We start from the raw sequence: 22,315 nt of genomic DNA, 5'->3' as shown, positions 1-22,315 counted from the left end.
GTTGCTATTCAGGGGAGGGGAGAACGCTCTTGCGTTCGAATCCTGCTTGTAGGCTTCCCATAGACATCTGGTTGGCCCCTGTAAGAACAGGAGGTTGGACTAGATGAGCCATTGGCCTGAACCAGCAGGTTCTTCTTAGGTTCTTAATCGCCTCCTAAAATCACCTGTCTCAAGGTGATTTACATAAAAGGCCATTAAAAAACAACAAATACATTTGAGAGACCCTTGTGGCAAAGACCCACTGATGCAGCTCGGAAAGCCCGTTGGAACAAATACGTCTTTGTAAAGTGAAGCCGTATCTTCTCCCCCTTGTTCCGCACGTTATCGACTGAGTTGAATAGGATCCAAAAGGCAGCAGTCTGATTGGTCCTAGAACAATAGGATGCAGAATGCAGCAGTCTGATTGGTCCACAGGAGCCACCCAATCCAGCTCCAGGTGGAAGTGAATCCGCAACCTGATTGGCCTACAGGAGAATCCCGGAATTAGCCAATCACGTGGGGCCCATTGTGTAAATAATGTATATAAAGCAGGCATTCTGGGGGAGCTTCCATTCCTCCTCACCACTATGAACTGAATAAAGAGCATGAAATCCACTCTCGACTCTGAGTATATTTCACCGCAGCCACACCAAAGGCCCTGCTCCGAGCCACTGTGGAGCCGGCTTCTGAGATCTATGGGACTTGCAGCAGAAACTCTCCCATAGGCTGCAGAGACTTGCTGTAGCTCAGCCTACGCAGACCTACAATTCCCAGCACCCATAACAAACTACACTTCCCAGGATTCTCTCTCAGGGAATCCTTGTGCTCTAAATTTGTCCGCAGCAACAGTCCAAAGGAAAGATTGCTCAATAGCCAAGAGTTGCTTTGAGAACCGACTGTCACCGTTGGCCAGGGTTGCCTGGTTTGGAAAGGGATTCCACGGGTCCTTCCCTCTGGCAGAAGGAGGAAAATAGAGTGAAGGTTTAGGGGAGAGAGAGAGAGAGAGCCAAAGCTTTCGGGAGAAATTTACTTTGCCTTGTTGCAAAACAATTTTCCCCCCTGCTTAGCTGGGCCACTGTCTCCCTCCCCCCCGCCCCCCAGTTCCTTCCTTCCCAGGGAGATTAAATGAAGGGTCAAAGGTAACTGGAGGGATGGTCTGCAGAGTTCAAGACCTCTCCCTAGAGAAGGGAGGCAAGGGTTTGTGGAGCGACAAAAAGGTTGGAGGAGAGAGAGAGAGAGGGACGACTCTGCTCCCTCTGGCAGAAGGAGGAAAACAGAGAGAAGGTTTAGGGAGGAGAGAGAGAGAGACAGCCAAAGCTTTCAGGAGAAATTCACTTCGCTTCTCATTTACCTTGTTAGAACTTTCTGAAATAGTATGAGAGCCAAAACATGGCAATCGTTCGAAAATCTGCACTTCTCCAGAATTTGCAATGCAGTTCTACGGCCAAGTATTTGTGTATCTTTATATATATATGTAAAAATACATATAACTAGGGTAAAGCAGATGGACCATAAAGAAGGCTGATTGCTGAAGAATTGATGCTTTTGAATTATGGTGCTGGAGGAGACTCTTGAGAGTCCCATGGACTGCAAGAAGATCAAACCTATCCATTCTGAAGGAAATCAGCCCTGAGTGCTCACTGGAAGGACAGATCCTGAAGCTGAGGCTCCAAGACTTTGGCCACCTTGTGAGAAGAGAAGACTCCCTGGAAAAGACCCTGATGTTGGGAAAGTTGGAGGGCACAAGGAGAAGGGGACGACAGAGGACAAGATGGTTGGACAGTGTTCTTGAAGCTACCAGCATGAGTTTGACCAAACTGCGGGAGGCAGTGGAAGACAGGAGTGCCTGGCGTGCTGTGGCCCATGGGGTCACGAAGAGTCGGACACGACTAAACGACAAGAAGAAGAAGGGTAAAGCAGTGCTTTTTCTGGGGGGGACACAGGGGTGTGCATACCCCTAAACATTTTTGGAATCTAAGTTTGGCCTCATTGAGGGGCAGTACTTCAATATGAGTAGTGAGTCCCCCTAAACATTTATTTTTTGGAAAAAAGGTAAAGGTAAATGGACCCCTGACTGTTAGGTCCAGTCGCAGACGACTCTGGGGTTGCGGTGCTCATCTCGCTTTCCTGGCCGAGGGAGCCGGCGTACAGTTTCCGGGTCATGTGGCCAGCATGACTAAGCCGCTTCTGGTGAACCAGAGCAGCGCACGGAAACGCCGTTTACCTTCCCGACGGAGCGGTACCTATTTATCTACTTGCACTTTGACGTGCTTTCGAACTGCTAGGCTGGCAGGAGCAGGGACTGAGCAACAGGAGCTCACCCCGTCGCGGGGATTTGAACCGCCAACCTTCTGATCAGCAAGCCCTAGGCTCTGTGGTTTAATCCACAGTGCCACCTGCGGTAAAGTGTCCATAAAAATGCATACTGAATCTGTAGACGCATTGTACAGTCATACCTCAGGTTACAGACACTTCAGCTTGCGCGTTTTCGGGTTATGGATGCACCGAAACCCAGAAGTACTGGAATGGGTTACTTCTGGGTTTCGGCGCTCGCGCTCGCACACAAACACTAAATTGTGCTTTGCGCATGTGCAGAAGTGCAAGTCCCGCATGTGCAGATGCGGCACTGCGGGTTGCGGACGCTGCAGGTTGCGAACGTGCCTCCTGCACAGATCACGTTCGCAACCTCAGCGTCCACTGTACAGTGGTACCTCGGGTTACATACGCTTCAGGTTACATATGCTTCAGGTTACAGACTCGCTAACCCAGAAATAGTACCTCAGGTTAAGAACTTTGCTTCAGGATGAGAACACAAATCATGCTCTGGCGGTGTGGCGGCAGCGGGAGGCCCCGTTAGCTAAAGTGGTGCTTCAGGTTAAGAACAGTTTCAGGTTAAGAATGGACCTCCAGAACGAATTAAATACTTAACCCGAGGTACCACTGTATTAAGGAAAATTGTTTTGCAAAACGTGTTTCTGTCAGGAAAGAAAATGGCATAAAAACATGCACATTGAAAATAATAATGATATTAATGATATCAGGGCGGCTAACAACAATCAAATAATAATATGATACATAGGCTGATGTGGAGAACTGAATTCAAGATTGGGGAAAGGAGAAACTGAAATTGACATAGTCACTCATCCGGGGTTAAGGCCAGGAGAGCTCACAGATTGCAGCCTATTCCACCTTGTGGAATCCAAAGTCACTGCCCCCATCACCCCAGATGTGGGGCTGGAAGGCTGAGTCAGACCCTTGGTCCATCTAGCCCAATATTTTCTACACTGACCGGCAGCAGAGCCCCAGGATTTCAGGTGGCAGACATTTGTGCGGCAGCTGCATCAGAGGGCAAGGAATTGACATTGCAGGTCTGTAGCTTTGGAGGCGCAGAGCAGGCTAGTTTAAAGGGAATGATGAGGGAGCTGCTGCCTGTCCCCCGCAGCTGCCCCCTCATAGCTGTCAAGTGTCCCTTATTTGAAGGGACAGTCCCTTATTCCAGCGCCATGTCCCGCTACTGTCCCTTATTGATGGATGTCCCTTAAATGTCCCTTAAATGATGTCCCTTAAATTTCAAAGGAAGCAGCTCCTCTCCCTCCCTCCCTGCCGGCCAGGGAGGAGGGAGGCTCCAACTGTGTTGCTTGTCTGTGTTGCTCACCCAATGAGAAGTCTAAGAACGACTGGTGGGTGGAGCTTGCATGCCTTGTGTGTGGCTAGTTAATGCAAGCTGAGGGGGTTTTTGAATGCTGGACGCCATTTTGTTGCATGTGCTACTGCAAACTTTGCAGTGCAAAGCCAGGCCGGGGAGCCATCTTAAGTTGAGGCTGCATCGGCCTTGTGGTGCATGTGATTCAGATTCTCTTCAGTTGAACCTCTGGTTACAAAGTTGGTTGGACAGTGATCTCGAAGCTACCAGCATGAGTTTGACCAGACTGCAGGAGGACAGGAAGACTGGAGTGTCTGGAACAGGTGAGGCTGCAGGTCCCTTATTTTGGCTGCTGGTCCCTTATTTTCAAGGCTGCTGGTCCCTTATTTTCAAATCTGTAAGTTGACAGCTATGCCCCCCCCCCCCCGCCTAATACCTGGCGTCCTCATCTGACTTTACCTCAGGTTCAGGGAGCCCAAGGCTATTTCACAGAGCTGGCTCTCCACCCCACATCCTCTCTTTGCTTGCCCAGCTGGCTACAGGATAACCTTCCCAGATCAGCTGCTGGTTAATGATCTGCCATCCCATCGGCCTTCACACCTGCTATGGGTCCCAGGCCATGCAGATTTAGAAGAGGGGAGGCAAAGCGGGGGGGGGGGAGAGAGACAGGAAGAATGTTTTTAGTACTGGGAAAAAGACAGGAAGTATTGTTTTGGGGGGACAGGGGTGGGTGGGTGTGAAGGACTCCCTGGTCCTGAATGGGGTAACTGTGCCCCTGAAGGACCAGGTGCGCAGCCTGGGAGTCATTTTGGACTCACAGCTGTCCATGGAGGCGCAGGTTAATTCTGTATTCAGGGCAGCTCCACCTGGTATGCAGGCTGAGACCCCCTACCTGCCCGCGGACTGTCTCACCAGAGTGATGCATGCTCTAGTTATCTCCCGCTTGGACTACTGCAACGAGCTCTATGTGGGGCTACCTTTGAAGGGGACCCAGAAACTGCAATTAATCCAGAATGCAGCAGCTACACTGGTGACTGGGAGCAGCCGCCGAGACCATATAACACCCGTCCTGAAAGATCTACATTGGCTCCCAGTACGTTTCCGAGCACAATTCAAAGTGTTGGTGCTGACCTTTAAAGCCCTAAACAGTCTCAGCCCAGTATACCTGAAGGAGTGTATCCACCCCCATCGTTATGCCCGGACACTGAGGTCCAGCGCCAAGGGCCTTCTGGCGGTTCCCTCATTGTGAGAAGCAAAGCTACATGGAACCAGGCAGAGGGCCTTCTCGGTAGTGGTGCCCGCCCTGTGGAACACCCTCCCATCAGATGTCAAAGAGATAAACAACAATCTGACTTTTAGAAGACATCTGAAGGCAGCCCTGATTAGGGAAGTTTTTAATGTTTGAAGTTTTATTCTGTTTTTAGTGTTCTTTTGGGAGCCACCCATAGTGGCTGGGGAGACCCAGCCAGTTGGGCAGGGTATAAATATAATAATAATAATAATTATTATTATTATTATTATTATTATTATTATTATTATTATTACTATTATGGTTTCCAAGGCACAGCTATGACTACTGATCTCTCACCTCTGTCCTGTTCAAGGGGAAATGTCCCTTCTCCGCCATCAACATCTTTTATTGACTCCTAAAACTGGAGCACTAAAGGCAAGTGACGGTCAAGTTCAGGGACAGGGGTCCTGTGACCTCCTTGCAGACACTGTCGGACCACAATTGCCAGGGCTGATGGGAGCTGGAATCGGAGCACCTTTATTTATGTCAGGGATTTATACGCCAGTCCAAAAACCATCTGCAGGGCCACAGATATTCCCCAACCCTGAATTGGACCCTCACTTACCCTTACTGCCCCAAACGTCCTCCATTACCACTCTGCCTCCCAAGAATTGATCAGAGATGCAGCCTGACAATATCAGTATGGATGATGCCCTGAATCTTTCCCAATCTTTCGAGAAAGCGAGGGTTAGAATGTAAGAGAGGATTCTATCACTGAACTGGTCCGACAAGTTTATTTGTAAGATGATGGCTTTAGTTGGCTATTTAAATGTCCTTATCAGCAGCCCCAAAGAATGAGCCAGGCTACGAGGGATTGTTCCCTCCAGGCCCATGGACTCCACTCTGCTTGGTAGGAAAACAAGAGCCAGAGAGCTGAAGATGGAAGATAGAGACCCAGAGACCTGCCTCATCTGTGCTGGAGCCAAAGCAGTGATTAATGAAGATGCAAGATGTGTTGGGGTGTCAATGCCGTGAGCCCTCCATCTCATGCTCAGGTTGTGCATATGTGTGAGTCAAAACGGATACAGTGGTACCTTGGTTCCCAAACGCCGAAAACCCAGAAGTAAGTGTTCCGGTTTCTGAACATTTTTTGGAAGCTGAAAGTCTGATGTGGCTGTTGGCTATTGTTTCCGGGACGCCTGTACCAATCAGAAGCTGCGCCTTGGTTTTTGAACATTTCGGAAGTCAAACCGACTTCCGGAACAGATTAAGTTTGGCGCTTTTGTTTTTGCTGTTTATTTTGCGTCTGTTTGTTTTTGAGGCTTTTTCGGTTCATTTGTTTTTGTGGCTGTGTGGAATGCAGTTCAGCTATGGATTGATTGATTGATTGATTGATTGTGTGACTGTGGAAATGGATAAAAGCCCCTCATCCAAACAATGACTATCATCAGCGCAGGTAAGGATTTTTTTTTTCATTTTTACCATCTACAATACTGTCTTATTTATTTTATAGTACAATACATTGGTTATTGCTTTCAATTTTATGGAAGATGGTTTCATTTTATGTTAGATAGTAAAAATCATGTTAAATGGCTGTTTGGGTATTGTTTTTAAAAGTCTGGAACGGATTAATCCGTTTTGCATTCCTTTCTATGGGAAAGCACGCCTTGGTTTTGGAACGTTTTGGTTTTGGAGCGGACTTCCGGAACGGATTAAGTTTGAGAACCAAGGTACCACTGTATCCTAAAGACACCATCATCTCTGCCAACCTTCATCCCAAGGAAACTGAACTCTGGGAAAGCTCCTGGAGACTGCTTGGCGATTGGGGCGGCTCATATATAACCTAGAGTCCAGACCAAAAAGGAGCCTGTGGTTCACAAATGCCATTTTAATTCACAGCTGTTGCCTATTTCACTAGTGATCTCTGCAAAAGCCGGGAAGTTTCTCTCCCCCCCCCTTCATGCTTCAGCTGGCGAGTTTAAAAAAAGCATCATCGCAGCACTGCCCATTACCATTAATGGCCATGAAAATCAGACTGCTGGGGTTTCATTTCCAAAACCCAAGGTGTCTCTGATTAAACCCGCTGAGAGGAAATGCCTCAGGGTGCCTTTACGGGTCTTCTTGTGCCTAGAGGCAAAGGCAAGGCACTCTTATTATATTCAGAGGCAATCTTTTCCTGGACAGTTCACATCTTCAGAAGCTGATGTCCAGGACTGAGCCCTGGAGAGGCACTTCGAAAAAGATTTTCCTTTCACTATAGGAACACAGAAGCATGCCCTGTACTGAGACGGGGTCCATTTAACCTAATACTGTCTACACAGGCTGGCAGCAGCTCCCCAGGCAGGGGACATTTGCAGAATTTCCTGGAAATGCTGTGGAGATACTGCTTCCTTCTAAAAATAAGGTCATAGAATTATAGAATTGTAGCCATTCTGAAGGAAATCAGCCCTGAGTGCTCACTGGAAGGACAGATCCTGAAGCTGATACTTTGGCCACCTCATGAGAAGAGAAGACTCCCTGGAAAAGACCCTGATGTTGGGAAAGATGGAGGGCACAAGGAGAAGGGGACGACAGAGGACGAGATGGTTGGAGACTGTTCTCGAAGCTACCAGCATGAGTTTGACCAAACTGCGGGAGGCAGTGGAAGACAGGAGTGCCTGGCGTGGTCTGGCCCATGGGGTCACGAAGAGTCGGACACGACTAAACGACTAAACAACAACAACAACCAAATAGTTGGAAGGCACCACAAGGATCAACAAGTCCCAGGAATGCGGGAATCTTTCATCCAAAACGGGACTTGAACCCACAGCCCTGAGATTCAGAGTCTCATTCTCAGATCTGAATAAAGATCTGATCTGAATAGAAACATAGGAACCTGCTTTATACCAAGCCAGACCTTTGGACCAACTGTTTCAGTGTTGTCCACACTGGCTGGCAGCTTCTTTGTACAATTTCCATCGGCAGCTGTCCCTGGAGGTGCTGGGGGGGGGGGGGGTTGGACCTGAAACCTTCCCCACTCCAGACAGCTGCCCTGACCTCCTCCTGCTACCTTAATGTCCCTCTGTGCTGGGAAAAAAGATATGAACCGGGTGCCATGCAGGTCCAAGGCTGAACAGTGCCCTTGGGGGCTCCTGCAATAGCTAGGATCCAGCCCACTTGGAGACGGTGGGTGGTATTTAAAGGCTCTGCCGCTCATTCTTGCTCTCCCAGACAGTTGGTCGCTCGCGCCACAATGTGGAGGTTCTTCGTCCCATTCCTGTTGGCAGCTGAGGGTAAAGTCCACACCCCGCATGCAACCTAGAAGCCCACCTCCTCAATTCACCTGAGACCACCACCGTGCCTGTAGTCATTTTTCATACTGGGGCTCCCCCAGCTTGGTGGACTGTGGTCTTGAGTGCAGTAGGGTATAAAGTGGCAGTATAATGCAGATTCCCCTGTTTGCTTTGAGAGCAGAAATGTGGGGAAACGCGTCTGCTTTGGCCCTGATTCCAGGGGCTTGGAGCCAGTTGCAAAGCTAGCATTGGGGTAAGGTAAAGGGTAAAGGGACCCCTGACCATTAGGTCCAGTCGTGACCGACTTTGGAGTTGCGGCGCTCATCTTGCTTTATTGGCCGAGGGAGCCGGCATACAGCTTCCGGGTCATGTGGCCAGCACGACTAAGCTGCTTCTGGCGAATCAGAGCAGCACACGGAAATGCCGTTTACCTTCCCGCCAGAGCGGTACCTATTTATCAACTTGCACTTTGATGTGCTTTCAAACTGCTAGGTTGGCAGGAGCAGGGACCGAGCAACGGGAGCTCACCCCGTCGCGGGGATTCGAACCGCCGACCTTCTGATCAGCAAGTCCTAGGCTCTGTGGTTTAACCCACAGCGCCACCCGCGTCCCTAGCATTGGGGTATTTGAGGCCTAATCTGGAGCCACCCTAGCTTCAAACCCTCCAGGTGTCCCTATTTTCCTGGGACAGTTCTGGAAAGACTTTCTGACACGATCCCAGAATGTCTCCCTTTTCCTGTCCTTATTTTCATCAGAGAAATGTCCGAGGATATGGAGTTATCCGACCCCCAATAGGGAAGGGGGTTTCTTTGGGTTTTTTAAAAAAAGTTTAATGTTTTATCATATTTTTATATATGTTGGGAGCCGCCCAGGGTGGCTGGGGCAACTAGGTCCGATGGGCTGAGTATAAATAGGAAAAAATTTATAGAATAGGATATCCCTATTTTCATCAGAGAAATGTTGGAGGGCTTGTGGGTTGCCTTCCCCGCCTTGCAGGCAATCACAGGGAAAGTGACATCTGCAGGAAGATTTGGGTAATTTCCATCAATGACCCCCCCCCCCCCAACGCAAACTGCCTTCCTCTCTCTCATCAGTCTATGGCTGCGGACAACCTTCTTATGCCCCCACGGGGAGAGTGGTAAACGGCGAGGATGCTGTGCCGTACAGCTGGCCCTGGCAAGTAAGTACCTCCATGGGGGGGGGAGCATTGCCTAGTGGTGTCATCTCACCTTAGTGTTCTAGGTGCGCAGCCTGGGAGTCATTTTGGACTCACAGCTGTCCATGGAGGCGCAGGTCAATTCTCTATCCAGGGCAGCTGTCTACCAGCTCCATCTGGTACACAGGCTGAGACCCTCCCTGCCCGCGGACTGTCTCGCCAGAGTGGTGCATGCTCTAGTTATCTCCCGCTTGAACTACTGCAACGCGCTCTATGTGGGGCTATCTTTGAACGTGACCCGGAAACTACAACTAATCCAGAATGCGGCAGCTAGACTGGTGACTAGGGGCAGCGGCCGAGACCACATAACACTGGTCTTGAAAGACATACATTGGCTCCCAGTACATTTCCGAGCACAATTCAAACTGTTGGTGTTGACCTTTAAAGCCCTAAACGGCATTGGCCCAGTATACCTGAAGGAGCGTCTCCACCCCCATCGTTCTGCCCAGACACTGAGGTCCAGCGCCAAGGGCCTTCTGGCGGTTCCCTCATTGTGAGAAGCAAAGCTACATGGAACCAGGCAGAGGGCCTTCTCGGTAGTGGTGCCCGCCCTGTGGAACACCCTCCCAATCAGATGTCAAAGAGATAAACAACTACCTGACATTTAGAAGACATCTTAAGGCAGCCCTGTTCGGGGAAGTTTTTAATGTATGACATATTAGTGTATTTTGGGTCTTTGTGGAAGCTGCCCAGAGTGGCTGGGGAAACCCAGCCAGATGGGCGGGGTACAAATAAATTATTATTATTATTATTATTATTATTATTATTATTATTATTATTCTAGACCTGGGAAAGCGGAAGGCTGACTGGAGCAATCGGGGGGGGGGACTGGGGAAACTCCCCCACGAGGAACGGGTCGGGAGACTTTTCTTTTTAGCTGTGGTCACATCCGCATAAAGTTCGAAGTTCCTTCCCATTGTTATCCGCACAACCATCCTGTGAGGTAGGCAAGGCTGAGAGAGAAAGCGATTGGCCCAGGGTCACCCCAGTGACCTTCATGGCCGAGTGGAGATTTGAATCCCGGGCTCTGAAGTCCTCATCCAGCCTTCTTAACTGGTATCACACACGCCGACAGTCTGGAATCGCCCACCGTCCCAGACCTCTTAAGGAGATGTGGGGAGCCTTTGGCCAACCAGATATGGCGGAACTACAACTCCCGTCATCCCTGTTGGAGGCAGAATCGGTTCACGCTCCAAGTGGACTCAGCACGTGCCCCCTGGCACATGCCCCACCCCATAGCTGTCAACTTACAGATTTGAAAATAAGGGACCAGCAGCCTCAAAAATAAGGGACCAGCAGCCAAAATAAGGGATTTTAGTCAACCAGCTCCCAAGACAAAGGCAGAAAGCCCAGCCAGCCCAGCAGCCAAACGAAGCCTCAAGTGGTGGTTCCCATAGCGCAGCAACCCAGCAAAGGGGGTGCAGCAAGGAAAACCACCGTCACCTCTCTGCTGGGAAGCGCTGAGCAAAGGCGAGTCCCCCGGCAATGTGACTGATTTGATCGGCACAAGGCATGCAAGCTCCACCCCCCCCCCAGTCGTTCTTAGACTCCTTATTGGGTGAACAGCGCAGCCAAGCAACACAGTTGGAGCCTCCCTCCTCCCTGGCCGGCAGGGAGGGAGGGAGAGGAGCTGCTTCCTTTGAAACCCGGGAAATTTAAGGGACATCATCAATAATGGACAGCAGCAGGACACAGCGCTGGGATAAGGGACTTTCCCGCCAAATAAGGGACGGTTGACAGCTATGCCCCACCCAAGCACAACACTTGCCCTGTTCCGGGAACTGGTAACCCATGCTACACCACTGGCTGGGCTGCTGGGGGATGCAGTTCAGCGACAACTGGACAGCTGCCCCTGTTCTTGAGGAACAGAGCAGGAAAGTGCTAGGAAAGTCCTTTCAAGGAAAAATGTTGAAATATACATTTATTAAGAAACCAGAGGCCTTTCTTCTTGGAATAACAGGTTTGGAATTGCCCAAGAAAGATGTTAAATTGTTTTTGTATGCCACAACGGCCGTCCGAATATTACTTGCTAAAAATTGGAAAACACAAGAACTACCAACAGTGGAAGATTGGCAGATGAAGATGATGGACTTTTTGGAGCTAGCTGACCTGACTGGAAGAATCCGCGACCAGAAAGAAGAGGAGTTTCAAGAGGACTGGAGGAAATTTAAGGACAATTTGAATAAATGTTGTAATATAAAAAAATAGAAATTACTTGAAAGAAACAAATAGGCCTAGGATTAAACTAAGTTATAATTAAATAAATGGGATTTAGAATGTTAAGAAAAGTGAATAAGATGGACTATAATTGGAAATTGTTTTAGTTTAATAATGATATTGGAAAGCTGTTACTTTTAATTACAAGGAAACTCAGAAGGGAGGGATTTGAGGAAGTCAACCAAGATGTTTAAAAGGTTGGATTTGTGAAGAATTAAGTTTGTTGTTATTGTTTATCTGTTTATTGTTCCCCTTTTTTCTTTTTTCTTTTTTCTTTTTCTTTTTCTTTTTCTTTTTCTGTTTTTGTGTATCATTTTGCTTTGTGGTTTGTGTTATCATTGTGGAAAATCTAATAAAAAAATTATTTTTTAAAAAAAGGAAAGTCCTTTCAGGTGGGGAGCAAAGGAGAAGACCTCCCAGCCTGGCCAGATCTCAGCTCCTCCATCATCTACGCTCTCTTCTACAGGTCTCCCTGCAATATGAAAGCGGAGGACAATTCCACCACACCTGCGGAGGGACACTCATCGATGCCAACTGGGTCATGACGGCCGGACATTGCATCTCGTAAGTGTGGTCTCTCTCAAGGCGTGTCGGAGCCAAGCACTGAGCACACCCATGAAACGGGGGTAGGAACCCGGGGGCCATGTGGGCAAATAACGAAGGGCCACATGGACTGCTAGGAGGGCCTAGAGGGCAGGGTAATGGTTTTGACGCATAGCTTGGTACCTTGAGACCACACGGGCAATCACCTGAGAGTCGCACAGCAGCGGGGGGGGGGGCAGCGTCAGAGGGGAAAGCGGGTGAAGAAGCAGATATATTTCTTTAAAATTTGGATTGTAGAGTTGAAAGGGACCCTGAAGATCATTGAGTCCATCCCCCTGCAATGCAGGAATGTGCAGCTGTCCTAGATCTGTGCACTTGGTGTTATCAGCGCCATGCTCTAACCAACTGAGCTATGCTGAAACATTTACAGTGGTACCTTGGTTCTCAAATGCCTTGGTACTCAAATGTCTTGGTTCTCAAACGCCTTGGTTCCCAAACGCAAAAAACCCGGAAGTAAGTGTTCCGGTTTTCAAACGTTTTTCGGAAGCCAAACGTCCAATGCGGTGGTTGGCTATTGTTTCCAGAGTGCCTGCACAAATCAGAAGCTGCACCTTGGTTTTCAAACATTTTGGAAGTCAAACGGACTTTTAGAACAGATTAAGTTTGGCGCTTTTGTTTTTTAATTTTAATTTTGATTTTAATCATCTACAAAGCTGTCTTATTTATTTTATAGTACGGTACATTGATTATTATTATTAATATGGGACGCGGGTGGCGCTGTGGGTTAAACCACATAGCCTAGGGCTTGCCAATCAGAAGGTCGGCGGTTTGAATCCCCATGACAGGGTGAGCTCCCGTTGCTCGGTCCCTGCTCCTGCCAACCTAGCAGTTCGAAAGCACGTCAAAGTGCAAGTAGATAAATAGGTAACGCTCCGCCAGGAAGATAAACGGCTTTTCCGTGCGCTGCTCTGGTTTGCTAGAAGCAGCTTAGTCATGCTGGCCACATGACCCAGAAACTGTCTGCGGACAAACACCAGCTCCCTCGGCCAGTAAAGCTAGATGAGCGCCGCAACCCCAGAGTCGTCTCCAACTGGACTTAACAGTTAGGGGTCCCTTTACCTTTTTACATTGATTATTGCTTTCATTTTATGGATCAGAGGTCTCGTTAGATAGTAAATATCATATTAAATGACTGTTTTGGGTGTTGTCTTTAAACGTCCAGAACGGATTAATCCATTTTGCAGTATTTTCTATGGGAAAGCGTGCCTTGGTTTGGGAACGCTTTGGTTTTGGAACGGACTTCCGGAACGAATTAAGTTTGAGAGCCAAGGTCCCACTGTACTTCATAAAATTTGATTGTATAAAATGTCTCACAATGGCTTACAAAGTAGATAAAACGATAACATTTTACAAAAACAAGCAGAAATAATTTGAAAGCATCAGAAAGGTTTAAAAAATAGACTTAAAATCAGATTAAGACTCGCACTGACTTTCTGAAAGGGCTTGTCTAAACCAGAGTGGTTTTTGTTTTTGTTTTTGTTTTGTTTGTTTTTGTGTTTTTGTTTTGCTTCTACTTTGCTTTACAGTTTTATTTATTTATTTTTTTAATAATATTTATTCAAATTTTAAAGATTACAAAGAGGAAAAAAGAAAAAAGAAAAAAAGAAAGGACAGAAAAATACAAACAATTGGAAAAAAACCCCAGATCAAACCTTTACATCACTTGCTTTCATTCACTTACTTCCTTGACCACCTCACACCTCCCATTTTTGTATTCTAATTCAGTTAGATATTTCAGCAAATCCTTTCCAGCTTTGTTTTTATCTTAATAGTTTATCTTAATATATTGTGATTTTGCATTCTCTTCTTTCACCAAATTATTTTTACTTAATCCTTTATATCTTTTCTGCTAAAACCACATAATTCTATTCCAACATCTTTCTAACATTCCTGAATTTTACAATATTTCTGAAGATAAACTTTAATTTTTTTCCAATCTTCTTCCACCGACTCTTCTCCTTGGTCTCGGATTCTGCCAGTCATCTCAGCCAGTTCCATATAGTCCATCACCTTCGTCTGCCATTCTTCCCGGGTGTTTTTGGCAGGTGCTGAAAGGAATACCACAAAAGCACCAGCTTGATCTTCAATAGGCAGGGAGTTCCTACAGTGAACTTACATTCCAGCCACACAAAAGCCAAAGGGTTTTTAACGCACCTCTCTCTTCTCAGACCATCCCGCAAATACAAGGTGGTTCTGGGTGAGTACGACCGGAACAAAGAGGAAGGTCCAGAGCAGCACATCCTGGTGAACTCAGAGGACATCTATGTGCACCCTGGATGGAACGGCAACTGCGTGGCTTGTGGGTAAGCAGAAGGAGAAGGGCACTTATCTTTTTTCCTATATGTAAATGATATACCATTGGTACAGTCATAACTCGGGTTGAAGTAGCTTTGGGATAAGTATTTTGGTGTTGCACGCTGCAGCGACCTGGAAGTAACGGTTTCGCCACTCGTGCAAGCGCAAACAGTCAAAATGATGTCACGTACATGTGCAGATGCGGCGAATTGCAACCCGCGCATGTGCAGATGTTGCGTTCGCTTCTGGATGCGAACGGGGCTCCGGAATGGTTCCCATTCGCATCCAGAGGTGCCACGCTATTTAACACCAAGTAAAATTGCAGTGGAAGACAGGAGTGCCTGGCGTGCTCTGGTCCATGAGGTCACGAAGAGTCAGACATGACTAAACGACTAAACAACAACAACAACAAAATTGCTAATTTTTACAGGTGGTGCTGTGGGTTAAACCACAGAGCCTAGGGCTTGCCGATCAGAAGGTCGGCGGTTCGAATCCCCACAACGGGGAAAGCTCCCGTTGACATAGCTGCCAACGTTTTCCTTTTTTAAAGGGAAATTCCCTTATTCTGAATAGGATTCATCGCAAGAAAAGGGAAAAGTTGACAGCTATGCCTGTTGTTCGGTCCCTGCTCCTACCAACCTAGCAGTTCAAAAGCACGCAGTGCTAGTAGATAAGTAGGTACTGCTCCAGCGGGAAGGTAAACGGCGTTTCCGTGCGCTGCTCTGGTTTGCCAGAAGCGGCTTAGTCAGGCTGGCCACATGACCCGGCTCCCTTAGCCAGTAAAGCGAGATGAGTGCCGCAACCCCAGAGCCGTCCGCAGCTGGACCTAACGGTCAGGGGTCCTTTACCTAAAATTGCTAAAACGTACAAAGCAAGTTCAAATTTGTGTTGGGAATGCAAAGAGAAGGAAGGTACTTTTTATCATTTTATCGTTTTCTTTAATTCATTGTACCGTATATCATTTCCCAGGAAGCCTTTGGCCGCGTACATGGCCACCACATATGGTAAACAGTACCCTGTTTCCCTTTGTATTTGACCCAGAAACTCCAGCGGGTGCAGAATGCCACAGCGAGACTCCTTACGGGGTCCTCGCTGCGGGATCACATTCACCCGGTACTATACCAGCTGCACTGGCTCCTGGTGGAGTACAGGATCAGGTTCAAGGAGCTGGTTTTAACCTTTAAAGCCCTATACGACCTAGGGCCCTCGTACCTATGGGACCGCCTCTCCTGTTATGTCCAATGGAGGACCTTACAGTTTTCAAACAAAAACGTCTTGGAGGTCCTGGGCCACAGAGAGGTTAGGCTGGCCTCAACCAGAGCCAGGGCTTTTTCGGCTGTGGCCCCGATCTGGTGGAATGCTCTGTCACAAGAGACTAGGGCCCTGCGGGACTTGACATCTTTCCGCAGGGCCTGCAAGACAGAGCTGTTCCACCAGGCCTTTGGCCAAGGCACAGCCTGACTCCCTCCTTTGGCAATCCTCACAGAACTCTAGCCCAATGGTTGCCATTAATCTGATTTGAACTGATTTTATAATGAAATGATTTTAGAATGTTGTATCATTTTACTGTTGTTAGCCGCTCTGAGTCCGGCTTCAGCTGGGGAGGGCAGGATATAAATAAAAATTTTATTATTATTATTATTTTGAACACAAAACCGCCTCCTCCTCCTCTTTCAGGGATGACATCGCCTTGCTGAAGCTTTCTCGCAGCGCAGAGCTCAACGACAAAGTTCAGCTGGGGTGCATCCCACCCCCGGGAGACCTGCTCCCCAATGGATCCCCCTGCTACATCAGCGGCTGGGGGCGCCTCTACAGTACGTGACCTTATTTATTTACTTGTTGCATTTCTCTCCCCCCTTTTTTGGTCCTCTGAGAACTCCGGGGCAGTGGCGTAGCGTGGGTTGTCAGCACCTGGGGCAAGGCGAGTAATTTGCGCCCCCTAACCCGTGGATTTGCGCCCCCTAACCCTAACCCCCAGATGTTGCGCCCGGTGCGGCCAGCCCCCCCTGCACCCCCCACGCTGCGCCACTGCTCCGGGGGGTGCATATGCGGTACTCCAACTCCCTGTTTTATTCCCACAACAACCTTGCGAGGTAGGTTAGGCTGAGAGCAGAGGCGTAGGAAAGTCAGGTGGTACCCGGTGTGGAAAATTTCTTGCCACCACCACCCCCCATACATTGATTTTTATTTTATTTTTTGCCTGCAAAAATGGTTTTACGTTATTTCATATTTTCTTACAAAGGAATAATAATAATAAGTAATAATAATAATAATAATAATAAACAACTTTTATTTATATCCCGCCCTCCCTGGCCAAAGTCGGGCTCAGGCCGGCTAACATCAGATACATAACATTGGTATAAAATCAAATAATAATTAAATTACCTCCTAAAAACACGTCAAAATCTTTTTTGCTTTTTATTTTCTTTATCTTCTTTCTATTATATTTTTGTGTTTAATTTTGATGTAACTATTTGTAATATATGTAAGATGATACTTTAAATCAATAAAGGCGAATTAAAAAAAACCAAAGAAAACCTTGTCAAAATCAAATTAAAGTCTAATTAGATGGCTTTCCGCAGGGTTAGGGTTGGGAACAGTAAGCGCTCCACTGAATTGAAATTTCAGCCTTCCCGACATAGGAAAACGGCTAAGTAAACAGCTATTTTCGTGGAGGAGGGTCAAGATATTAAACGATATGCATGAAATTTCATATATAGCTATTTAATCCCTAGTGTAGTAAGATACGACCTTTGGAGCAGGCATTTTTTTAAAAAAGTGTTTTGTGAACTGCCCTAGAAGGGCAGTAATTGTTCCTTGATAATTTGTCACCCCCTCCATAATGGAACCTGGAACTGTTCTTAACCTGAAGCACCACTTTAGCTAATGGGGCCTCCTGCTGCCGCTGCGCTGCCGGAGCACGATTTCTGTTCTCGTCCTGAAGCAAAGTTCTTAACCCGAGGTACTATTTCTGGGTTAGCAGAGTCTGTAACCTGAAGCGTATGTAACCTGAAGCGTATGTAACCCGAGGTACCACTGTATTTCCCAAAACCCCTTCCTTTCTCTTACAGCTGGCGGGCCTCTCCCCTCCATCCTTCAGCAAGCCCTGCTCCCGTCGGTGGACTATGCCCACTGCAGCCAGCCAGACTGGTGGAGCTACACCGTGAAGGAGACGATGGTTTGCGCTGGGGGAGACATCCGGTCCGGCTGCAACGTCAGTAAACCGCAAAGAAGGGGCTGGCACCGTATAAGGAAATAGCTGTGCTGAGCGATGGGGCCCCATCCCCAGCTACCCTGGGGGCAAGACAGTGGAAGGCAGAAAGGGCTGGTCGTAAAACTATAGTATTGTAGAGTTGGAAGGGACCCTGGGGGGCTCGACCTACCAGCCTTCTGGTTAGCAGCCACTGAGCCACTAGTGTTCCCAAGGAGGGAAATGATTTCCATAGGAGCCTGCCTTTTTCAGATTGTTTAAGGAAACATTAAGGGACACGGGTGGCGCTGTGGGTTAAACCACAGAGCCTAGGACTTGCCGATCAGGAGGTCGGCAGTTCAAATCCCCGCGACGGGATGAGCTCCCGTTGCTCGGTCCCTGCTCCTGTCAACCTAGCAGTTCGAAAGCACGTCAAAGTGCAAGTAGATAAATAGGTACCGCTCTGGCAGGAAGGTAAACGGCATTTATGTGCACTGCTCTGGTTCGCCAGAAGCAGCTTAGTCATGCTGGCCACATGACCCGGAAGCTGTACGCCGGCTCCCGCAGCCAATAAAGTGAGATGAGCGCCGCAACCCTAGAGTTGGTCATGACTGGACCTAATGGTCAGGGGTCCCTTTACCTTTTAAGGAAACATTATAGTATATAGTACAGGCATGTCCAACCGGTTGATTGCGATCGTGGGGTGTCCCCAGCCAGTCCTGGTCAATCGCGTGCTCCTAATCGACTGGCCCAAAAATAAAATAAATAATAATAATAATAAAACTCAACAACTTTGGGCCTTTCTTCCCCAACTTTGCTGATGGCTCCTCACAAAAAGCTCAACAACTTTGGTCAATCCAATGGGTAGATCACTGCCAGTTCTTTTTATAGTGGGAGTAGATCACAGTCTCTTGGGAGCTGGCCACGCCTGATATAGTATATTATACCATAATATTATGGTACGATGAACTCATGAGCAGGATTTGAGCTACGAGCGACAGAAGGAATTAGATTATAATATTGTGGTTCTGATTTGATAGATAGAAGATAAGAAAGGGAGATAAGAAAGGGAGGAGCACCAAGTCTGTGGAGAACGGGGTGGGAAGCCAAGAAAAATAAGAGAAAAGACAACATTGTGTTTTGACTGCGTGTGTTAAAAATGTTGAAACTTAATGAAATATAATTGGGGGCGGGGGAGGAAGGATTTCCAGAGGAGGCGCTGCCTTTAGGAAACAGGCATGTTGTGTATTTAAAGGCATGTTATTTCCCCTAAAGAATTCAGGGAACTGTGGCTAAGGCTGCTGGGAATTGCAGCACCACAGGGGGGAAACTACGGTTCTCAAGATCCTTTTGCAGGGTGAGCTTTGCAATGTATGGTAGGGATGCAAACCCAGTCTTTCGCACGAGAACGCAGCAAAGGGTCTTGCGGCACTTTGAACCAGGAGCAGGAAACCCCTTCTCAACCGGGGGGACCACATTCCCTTCTGGGCAACTTCCTGGGGGTGCCATGTGCCGTTGGTGGGTGTGGCCAGAGGCAAAGGTGGGCGGAGCTACAAAGGTCAGGTTTACTTTTGAACTCTAGCATTGTAGAGTTGGAAGGGACCCCCCTGGGTCATCTAGTCCAACCCCCTGTGGGGCAGCAATTGCACCCTAGACTCATTTCTACAGGGACTGGTTGATTCAGTTTGCGTCATTCATTTTGCAATCTTCAGCTCGCGGGTGGTAAATGAATTTAATAGATAGTATACAAGTACTAATGATCTACCCTACTGCAGAGCTATAGACCTCACCTTTTATTGCCCGGGGTGCAGCTTTCTTTAAAAAAATAAAAAATGATTAATGCCTTTCTGATTTATACATTTCACTAATTTTATAATCATTTTAACATTTCCAAACTGAGAATAAAATATAAAATATTGATAGATGCAAAAGAAAGGGGTTTTTCCCTGCAGGATATGAAACTATACTATGAGGCAGCCTGTCTCTGCTGGTTGAAGGAATGGATGACATTAGAGAATTCGTGTATTCTAGACTTGGAAGGTCGTGACAATATTTTTGGTTGGCATGCATATTTATGGTATGAAAAGGCGAAAGCTCATAAAGGATTTACAAATCATATAATTGGGGGGAAATTGTATAGAGTATGGGATAAATGCAATAATTTCTTCGAGGCAAAACCACTTTGGCTCTCACCATTGGAAGCTGTAGCAGTAAACGAAAAAAATATGATAGATGGGTGGACAACTTATAGAAATTTCTTAAAACAAGAGGGAGGAGAGTATAAATTAAAAGACTTCATTTTTCTATTTTTTATTAATTTTCCAAATTTATAACAAATATAACACAACACAAACTAACAAAACATATCAACAAACAAAACAAACATATAAAACCTCTTGCTATTAAAAATCCAAATTACTTTCCATTGTTAAGTGACTTCCTCGAATCCTTCCTGATTTTCATTAAATCTCATTTTAGCAATTTTCCAATATCCACTTTCTAATAAAATCAACTTACAATTACTAACTTCCTTTCTTTTCATAATATTCTCAATCCATAGTATTATACAATTCAACATACTTTAATCCTAAACCAATTTAGTACTTGCAAGTATTTCCACTTACATTATATTATAATATTTAGCAAAATATTCCTTAAATTTCTTCCAATCTTCTTGATGTTCCTCCTCTTTCTGATCGCGGATTCTTCCTGTAATAAATTAAAAGACTTTAAGGAATTATCAGGGAAGTTGACAACATGGATATAATATCATCATTTGAACGGGTTTTCACACCTCGCCTATTATTTCAGGGTGACTCTGGAGGCCCCCTCAACTGCCGGGCTGCTGACGGGAGGTGGTACGTCCACGGGGTGACGAGTTTTGTCTCTGCCTGGGGGTGCAACACCTTGAAGAAGCCCACCGTCTTCACCCGTGTCTCTGCTTTCAACAACTGGATTGAAGAGGTAGGTCCTGCATGCCAGGGCTCTGGCGGGGCACCAGATCGTTCTTTTACAAATAATTATAATTAATTGCCTCGACTGAACGTGGAGGGGAGAACTTTGACAGGACATTGGGTGACTCCCTGTCTGAAATCAAAGGTGGAATTTTACAGCTTCATCAGAAGAGTTGAGAACTGTTATGTACTGAAGTTCCCACCCTGGGCCAGCCGGGGGATACTGTAGATAGTTTTCACTCAGGTCCACATATGCATATAAGGGATCGAAAGTGACATTCAGTGATTGGATAGTTACAGAAAGTTGTTACAGTTACGTTGTACTGGAGCTCTATATAAGCAGGCCGGCTGAACCCTTCAGTTCAGTTCTGTTCTGGCCTGTAAATAAACAAGAGCTGTTTGAAGAATCGCAAAGAACAAAGAGACAGACCTCTCCAGAGTAATTCTGAGTCAACGAAGGAGATCAGGAATAATTAATATGGACATCATATTTGATAAAGGAATAAAGGAACTATCAGTGGAAATTAAAACCACACAGGAAGAAGAAACGAGAACTTCATTTGCGAATTTACTATATGTGTTGATAAAAGGGACACGGGTGGCGCTGTGGGTTAAACCACAGAGCCTAGGACTTGCCGATCAGAAGGTCGGCGGTTCGAATCCCCACGACGGGGTGAGCTCCCGTTGCTCGGTCCCTGCTCCTGCCCACCTAGCAGTTTGAAAGCAGGTCAAAGTGCAAGTAGATAGATAGGTACTGCTCCAGCGGGAAGGTAAACGGTGTTTCCGTGTGCTGCTCTGGTTCGCCAGAAGCAGCTTAGTCATGTTGGCCACATGACCTGGAAGCTGTACGCCGGCTCCCTCGGCCAGTAAAGCGAGATGAGCGCCGCAACCCCAGAGTCAGCCATGACTGGACCTAATGGTCAGGGGTCCTTTTACCTTTATATGTGTTGATGCGAATTGAAGTTAATCATTGTACCTGTAGTATAACGGGTTTTATCAAGAATGGGTTGTATTTTGTTTGAGCAATAATGTGGAGGCAGAATTAAAGGGAATCGGACCCTGACGTACAGCACATGCAAAGCCATCCAAAATTTATGTTATTGATTTGGTTTCCTAATAAGCCAATGGCCAATTTAGTCCTGTGTCTGGTCCTCACAGTGGCCAACCACCATACACTAAAGCACATGGTTCCCCACCCCAATAATCCTGGGAACTATAGTTTAAGGGTGCCAGGAACTATAGTTCCCAGGGTTCTTTCTGGGGAAGCCCCATGCTTTAAGCATATGGTGTGGATCTGCCCAAAGACCTCTGGCACATTTCCTAATACTGCAACTCTCTCTTTTTTCCTTGCAGACCATTTCCAGCCATTAATACCAAGCAGCAGCAACTGCAGCCGAATCCCTTCCTTGCTGGATTCTTCAGAATAAAAATTTAAAAATGCACTCACCTGTCTACCATCTCTCTCTCTCTCTCTCTCTCTCTCTCTCTCTCTCTCTCTCTCTCACACACACACACACACACACACACACACACACCTTTGTTGCTTTTCTGGGCCAGCCCTACTGTTAGGCAAGTGAAATATACTCGGAGTCGAGAGTGGATTTCATGCTCTTTATTCAGCTCATAGTGGTGAGGAGGAATGGAAGTTCCCCCAGAATGTCTGCTTTATATACATTATTTACACAATGGGCCCCGCGTGATTAGCTAATTCGGGG

At 47.0% G+C, this 22,315-nt stretch overlaps 1 protein-coding gene across 2 annotated transcripts in view; it reads left to right on the top strand.

Annotated features, from left to right (window-relative positions):
• Positions 1 to 22,064, top strand: part of LOC309346943 (proproteinase E-like) — a 66,791-nt gene extending 44,727 nt beyond the window's left edge. Inside the window, exons 1-8 of one of the 2 annotated variants that reach the window (XM_081871335.1) lie at positions 8,021 to 8,125; positions 9,220 to 9,305; positions 12,025 to 12,122; positions 14,330 to 14,464; positions 16,134 to 16,270; positions 17,528 to 17,670; positions 20,458 to 20,610; positions 21,954 to 22,064. In XM_081871335.1, coding sequence (XP_081727461.1) covers positions 8,086 to 8,125; positions 9,220 to 9,305; positions 12,025 to 12,122; positions 14,330 to 14,464; positions 16,134 to 16,270; positions 17,528 to 17,670; positions 20,458 to 20,610; positions 21,954 to 21,971 — 810 coding nt within the window. In that variant the 5' untranslated portion in view covers positions 8,021 to 8,085 and the 3' untranslated portion in view covers positions 21,972 to 22,064. Of the gene's footprint in view, positions 1 to 8,020; positions 8,126 to 9,219; positions 9,306 to 12,024; positions 12,123 to 14,329; positions 14,465 to 16,133; positions 16,271 to 17,527; positions 17,671 to 20,457; positions 20,611 to 21,953 lie in introns of those variants that run through there. The other variant, XM_081871334.1, reaches the window with a different exon arrangement.
• Positions 22,065 to 22,315: the final 251 nt, after the last annotated feature.

The sequence above is a fragment of the Podarcis erhardii genome, assembly GCF_964252035.2.
Source record: "Podarcis erhardii genome assembly, chromosome: 7".
NCBI classification, from domain to species: domain Eukaryota; kingdom Metazoa; phylum Chordata; class Lepidosauria; order Squamata; family Lacertidae; genus Podarcis; species Podarcis erhardii.
This window is presented reverse-complemented; position numbering and strand designations above follow the sequence as displayed.